Raw genomic sequence first — 7,441 nt, 5'->3', positions numbered from 1 at the left:
GTACAAAAAACTTAGTAGAGGGCGGGGCCACGCCCACTTTTCCAAAAAAATTACGTCCAAATATGCCCCTCCCTAATGCGATCCTTCGTGCAAAATTTCACTATAATATCTTTATTTATGGCTTAGTTATGACACTTTATAGGTTTTTCGGTTTTCGCCATTTTGTGGGCGTGGCAGAGGTCCGATTTTGCCCATCTTCGAACTTAACCTTCTTATGGGGCCAAGAAATACGTGTAGCAAGTTTCATCATGATATCTCAAGTTACAGCTTGCACGGACGGACGGACGGACAGACAGACATCCGGATTTCAACTCTACTCGTCACCCTGATCAATTTGGTATACTTAACCCTATATCTGACCTCCTGTTTAATTGATATCATTCGGTATTACAGTATTTAAGTCCTTATTTCCTAAAATTCGTATAGCGTCAATGAGTTGGGCTTGTGCTTTAATCGTATAAATAACAGTCCCTTTATCTTGAAAGCTCTGCAGAACTTTTTCATTATGTATAACAACTTGGTCGTTAGCAGGGTAAATCCTTAATGCTTTCTCAATCGAGAATTCTTCAGTGGTATCTGTTGACACTTTTTCAAGAAGAACTTCAAGATGCTTCGACGTCAACTTTCCAACTCTTAAAGCATTAAGCACATCTATAAATGTCGTATGTTCTTGTTGACGCATGTTTTGTTGGAGTTCAACCAGGCGGAATTGTCGCCACAAATGTGTAGCGGGTTTCATATGTTCTGGCTGTTGAAATACTTAATGTCCTCGGACAGGTGGTAACTGCATTAAATCACCAAAGAGTAATTCATTTATACCTCCAAAACAAGCGTCCTGTCTCTTTAGTTGGCGCAAACGAGAGTCGATCATGCAAAGCATTTCATATGGCACCATAGAAATTTCGTCTATGAACAGAAACTCTACGTTTTGTCATAACTGGCGCATCCCTCTTAAATAATTTCCTTTAAGAAGTGGCATGTTAATGATGATGCCATCTTTTTGTACTGGTAGTTTTAACAGGCTGTGTAGTGTAGAACCTCCGACCAAACGTGCTGCAACTCCAGTAAGAGCACCAACTTTCACGACCAATTTTCCATAACATCGGTTAGCTTGGTTTTTCAATACATTAAAGAGACAAGTTTTTCCGGTGCCTGCTCCAACTGTGACGAAAACTTTCTCTCGTTTAATATCACCATTAAGTTTATTTTTAATACTCTCTGTAATGACAGTAAACAATTGTTTTTGATCAATATTCATAGCGTGCTGTGCTCTTTGAAATGGATCATTGCTCATTTCTGTGTCCGGTAACTCTTCTTCTATAACTTCAGGATTTATAATCTCTGGCTGTTCTAAAATTTCAAATGCATGTATCTGATTGAATGCATTTTCAAGCTGTTGGTCACGCTCTCGAAATTGGCGCATATACTTGCTCATTTCCTTCAAACGATTCTCTCGATGTAAAAACGCCTCTTTTGCATTATCGAAACCTTCAAGTAATTCAGTTTCCAAACGATAAGGCATATATTGAAGAAGTAAGCTATAGAAAAAGTTGTCGGGATCTGATGTTGCTATAAAATATGGCACCGTAACAACTGCGGGAACCTTTCTCATAACCATTTTGCTCTTATCTAATAGCGTAATGAGTGGACGACGTGTGTTACAAAATTCTTCATACGCGTCGTGATCAACACTTTCCTCAGTTTCGCTTACTTTTTTCGGATATAATGGTTCAAACAACATTGCAAACTCTGTAAGGCTCTTGTTTGCAAAATCGTAATCGGGAGATTGTAATGGACGTTTTTGATATCTTTCAAAGATATTACTATAATAACCAGTTGCGTGCCCGTTTCTGTCGAATTGCAATACTTCGTAACGCTGTTCTGCATTTCTTGTGTTCAGAAAAATGCAGCTTCGAGAACTGTCCCATAATGGGACACATATGCACATTCTGCAGCTGATACTTGTCGTTCATGAAGAATCTTCATACATATGCTGAACAGTTTGCGTAAAATATCAGTTTCTTCGCGTTGAATTTGCTGTATTGCCTGTGCAATTCCAGAATCTATACCTGCAGGTTCTGCTTTCGATAGGTACTTTGCTATATATGTATGTAGTACGCTATCGCTTCGTTTGATCAGCATGGCTGAATATCCATGTTGCCTGCCCACAGTCTTAGCAACTCTGGGTGGTAATATTTACCCAAGCATCTTCCTTTCGACGCTTAAGTAAACAAATTCTACCTCCGTTACGAAGAAAATCATCTGAAGAATGTGACACAATTCATGTATCGTCACATTCTTGGCGTGGAAAGTTGAATCGGCATCTTATAGAAGTACTAGAGGACCCGCCCATGTTTTACTGTGGCTGATACATAGGTAGTACTACTAATACCATCTATATGATTTCTATTAGTTAGATTATAAGTATTAGTTAAGAAATAATCGCATTTTTGGTGAAGCAACAAAAATGAATCAAAAAGCATTTCGTGCGTTAAGAAAGAATTGGTTTTTGGGGTAAAAATACTATTGAATTTGGGCTGTGCATCAGTGAAATCAATCGAGTCCAATCGATTGTCAGCCTGGTGGACTGCATATTAAGAAACGGTTCTCAAGCGTGGAAAGACAAAAAATCGGCTGGCAACGTTATGGCATCAGTCTTGCAATGCTTCGAAAATATTTCTGTATATCTCAAACTTTAATAGACCTTTTTATCAACACCTCAGTTATGCCGCTATTTTTTTATGCCAGATCTATGGCAATTTTAAATTGCCTGTCAAGATACCCCCTCCAACATGTAGCAGGTATGAAAAAAATGTTATAGCTACCCATAGATGTATTGAATCACCCAATTTATTACTTAAGAACGAACAACTCTGTCCACGTTATGAAAACTTGTCTATAGATGTCGCCTTTTACTTTGGCATGTGGTGCTCGAGTCCACACTTCTGTGTTTTTCCTCTTTATTATCTTAATTTCCAAGAAAAACGCTTAACGAAATATTTGGCTTCTTTTCTGTTTCTTTATTTCATCAGAATGCTTAAAATAGTTCTGTTCGATTTTCTTACATCAAAAAATGTTGCCAGAAGGCTCGTATATTTAAATTAGGTTGCCACAGCTACTCCCTTCCCAGTGATTAAATCACGATTTAGAATTGTCTGCAAATGTTACATTTCTTTTTTTATAGGTTCGCAGCGGTGTATTTGGTAACTCGTCACTTCTGGGAAAGAATGCTGGTTTTAATCTTTCCACAGATATGTTGTGTATTGCGTTTTTAATTTTAATTGCATAGAGTCTGTCTGAAATGCGTTCCACAACTTCGAACGGACCCGTGTAAGGAGGCTCTAGTGGTTTTCTCACATGATCCGAGCGGATGAACACATGACTACAATCTTGTAGATTTTTATTGATGAAAAATCGTGTTGAATTGTGGTGTACCGGTGAACTTGGTTTTAGCTGCTGTATGTACTCACGAAACTTGGATATGAACTCCTGTGGATTATACGATCCATCCCCGTTATCAAAAAATTCGCCGGGTAAACGAAGATTAGTGCCATACAGCATTTCTGCTGGGGATGCTCCAATGTCTTCTTTATGGGAACAGCGCAGTCCTAACATCACTGTTGGAAGGAGAAGTGGCCATGGAGTTTGTCGATTGCACATGAGTGAAGCTTTTAGCGTACGATGCCATCTCTCAATCATGCCGTTGGACGCCGGATGGTAAGCTGATGTACGTATCTTGTGTGCGCCAACCATTTTTGTCAATGCTTGGAATATTGCGGACTCAAACTGGGAGCCCTGATCTATTGTTATGGTCTTCGGGGAACCGAAACGTGAGATCCATGCTGAATAAAAGCTTGTCGTTATCGTGTTGGCCGAAATATCTTTTAACGGAACTAGTTCGGGCCAACGTGTGAATCTGTCAATCATGGTTAAACAATATCTGTATCCCTCATGCTCTGGAAGAATGATAATATCAAGGTGGACATGGTCGAAACGTTGATCAGTTTGTTTGAACGGCTTAGGCGCTAGATGATTGTGCTTTTGTATTTTTGATCGTTGGCAACTGATACAAGAGCGAACCATTTCTATTACGTCCTTGTTCATTGACATCCAAATGTATTTGCTTCTAATTTGTTTTAAAGTTGATCTTGTACCAGGGTGTGAGAAATTGTGAATGTGTTGAAATATTTTGTTACGAAGCTTAACTGGAACGTACGGCCGAACCATTGCATTTGATGTATCGCAGTATATTGTATTGCCAGATGGAAGTTTTAGCTTCTGTAAATTTAAACTAGTGTTATTGTTTATGACAATTTGTTGTAACTCTGAATCTCTCTGCTGTTCTTCTTCTATTTCATCCATTGTGACTACTATGGGCATATCAATTTGGCATACTCTGGAGAGTGCGTCTGCTACCTCATTATTTTTACCAGACAGAAAAACGATTTGCGTTGAAAATTGTGCAATATAATTTAAATGCCTTACCTGCCGTGGTGACGCTTTGTCTGCTTTTTGACGGAATGCATACGTTAAAGGCTTATGATCGGTGCGAATGACGAATTTGCGACCATCAAGTATTGGACGAAAATGTTTAATGGCTAAGTATATTGCCAAAAGCTCACGGTCATACGCAGAGTAATTCTTTTGCGCATTTTTTAGTTTGGTTGAGAAGAATGCGATTGGCTTCCATTCCCCATTCACTTGTTGTTCCAGGTGTGCTCCAGCTGCAGTCTCCGACGCATCTGTTGTTAATGCAAACGGCGCATTTGGTACCGGAAAATTTAACAATGTTTGTGTAGCCAAACTGGCTCTGCAGTCGCTGAATGCTTTTTCAAGCTCTGCATCCCAATCGATTTTTCGTTTGTCATTTTTTTTTGAGTCTTTGAAAAGGTTGAGTCTTTGAAAAGGTTGTGTAGCGGTGCTTGAATTTGTGCGGCGTTAGGAATATGTTTCCTGTAGAAATTTTCCATTCCTAGAAACCGGCGGAGTTCAACAATTGTATTCGGCTTTGGATATTGACAGATTGCTTCTACCCTTTCTTTCGGTGGCTGTATACCTTCCGCTGAGATGTGGTATCCTAGGAAGTTTAGCTCGCTAACGCAAAACTCACACTTGGATAAGTTGATACATAGTTTTGCCTCTTTAAGTTTCTGCAGCACCAACTGGACATGCTTGTGATGTTCTTTTTCATTTTCTGAAAATATGAGAATATCATCTAGGTAACAGAAAACAAAGTCGATATTTCTGAATGTGATGTCTATGTATCTTTGGAACGTTTGAGTGGCATTATTTAGCCCAAATGGCATAACGACAAACTCAAAAAGTCCGATTGGCGTACGCACTGCTGTTTTCGCTATATCTTTTTCACACATGCGTATATTGTAATAAGCTTTTTTTATATCAATTTTGGAAAAAACTGCTTTACCATGTAAGCAGTCGACTATGCTATCGAGGTGCGGTATCGGATAGCTATCTGGTTGCGTGTGGGCGTTTAGGGAGCGATAGTCACCGCAGGCTCGCCATCCCCCAGTTTTCTTTTTCACTAAGTGAACTGGGCTTGCCCATGGACTGCTTGATGTACGAATTATACCTAGTTGCAACAGTTCATTGAATTCGCTTTTGATGACATTTAGTTTTTCTCCGGAGTAACGGCGAAGTGGCTCTGCAATAGGTCGGCAATCTGTTACAATTTGGTGATTGACGTCCATTGATGTTGGTAAGGAGTAAATATTAGGCGTTGTCAACTCAACATGCTGCTTAATGAGGTCTTGAAATTTAGATGAGGGGCTTATTGTTGATATGCTGTGCATTTCAGCCTGCCGAACTGTTCCTTTTGTGGTAAGGGTTGTTTGTGAATCAACCAGACACTTTGCTCTGAGGTCTATCAGAAGGCCAAAGTGTACCAGAAAGTCTGCTCCTATGATAGGTGATTTTACGTTCGCTATTACAAAGTTCCATGTGAAACTCCTCCGTAAGCCCAAGCTTAGTGACAGATTTCTGGTACCAAAAGTTTGAATGGTTGAGCCATTTGCTGCAAAAAGCTGAAGGCTATCAGGAGTAAGTGTTGAGTGTTTATGAATGATGTTCAGTGGTACAATCGAGCTGACAGAACCGGAGTCAATTAAAAAGTTAAGATTGTTTTTGCTATCAAAAATGTGCAGTCTTCGTTCTTTGATGCTGATGTCTTGTTCTACGCTGCCATCAGTTGCATCGATAGACGGCAGCGGGATTAGTTTCCCTGCGTGCCTTCGGTAGGTTTGTTGAATTCGCATGGCGCTTGACATTTCCTCGATGCTGCACCAAATCGAATATGGTAGTAACATACTTTTGCGTTTTCACGTAGTCGACTTCTGCTTCGTTCGCCGCCGCGTTCAGCGCTTGAACTACGGCATTGGTTCATTGTTGCAGCCATGTTGACTGATATTTCGCTTAGTTTTTGAATAATTTGGTTAAAGGAGGTTTCCAACGCCAATAGTCGTGCTTCAAAGGTGTTTTGCTTGTATATGTTTAGAGCTGAACAATTGGCTTCGTTGTCTTGCGGAATGGTTGTAGATGCGACTATGTATGAGGATGAATTATCTACGATTCGATCGGCTACCTCGGCGAGATTTTCCAAGTCTGTAGACTTGCACGCCGACAATATGCAACGAACGTTGTTGGGCATTCGCTGCAACCACAATGTTGACAGAGCTTCCTTAGAGACGTTATTGCCGGCCAGATCACGCATTTCCCTCAACAATTGACTGGGTTTCTTATTGAAAAGTTCTATTCCTGTTAGAAGTTTCATCAGCTGCTTCTCCTTGGACTCACTGAAACGAGCAATTAGTTCCTTCTTCAATTTGTCATACTTGCCCGTGTCCGGTGGGTTTCTTGCAACATCTGAAACTTGGCGTAGGGTTTCTGCATCAAGTGCCGTAATTACGGTGTAATATTTTGAGACATCAGATGTGATACGATTTATGTGCAACAAGCCGTCTATTTGCGTGAACCACAGGTCTGGGTCCGATGGCAAAAACTGGGGTAGTCTAATGACACCGACTGCTTCTATCGCGTTGTGTTGGCCCCCTTCTCTAGTGCCTGCTTCTGCCTGTGTTTGCTGTGCTGACCAGGTTGCGTCCGATTTCGGTGTGCCTTCATCTTTGTTAGGTGAATTCAGTAGTGGCATCGCGATGCAAGAATATGCTGATTGTAGTTGATGTATACAAGTTGGGGTCACCAATTATGTGGTGCTCGAGTCCACACTTCTGTGTTTTTCCTCTTTATTATCTTAATTTCCAAGAAAAACGCTTAATGAAATATTTGGCTTCTTTTCTGTTTCTTTATTTCATCAGAATGCTTAAAATAGTTCTGTTCGATTTTCTTACATCAAAAAATGTTGCCAGAAGGCTCGTATATTTAAATTAGGTTGCCACAGGCATCGTTTTGTTTATTGCACATTTAC

At 40.2% G+C, this 7,441-nt stretch overlaps 1 protein-coding gene across 1 annotated transcript; it reads right to left on the bottom strand.

The window, feature by feature from the left end:
* Positions 1–6,229: 6,229 nt before the first annotated feature.
* Positions 6,230–7,165, bottom strand: LOC126764642 (uncharacterized). The gene has a single exon (XM_050482305.1). It carries the CDS (start codon positions 7,163–7,165, stop codon positions 6,230–6,232), a length of 936 nt encoding a protein of 311 aa, XP_050338262.1.
* Between the last annotated feature and the right edge of the window lie 276 nt (positions 7,166–7,441).

This window comes from Bactrocera neohumeralis, unplaced genomic scaffold (assembly GCF_024586455.1).
Source record: "Bactrocera neohumeralis isolate Rockhampton unplaced genomic scaffold, APGP_CSIRO_Bneo_wtdbg2-racon-allhic-juicebox.fasta_v2 cluster09, whole genome shotgun sequence".
Taxonomy (NCBI): domain Eukaryota; kingdom Metazoa; phylum Arthropoda; class Insecta; order Diptera; family Tephritidae; genus Bactrocera; species Bactrocera neohumeralis.
Note: the sequence above shows the minus strand (reverse complement) of the source record. Positions and strands in the feature narration are given on the sequence as shown.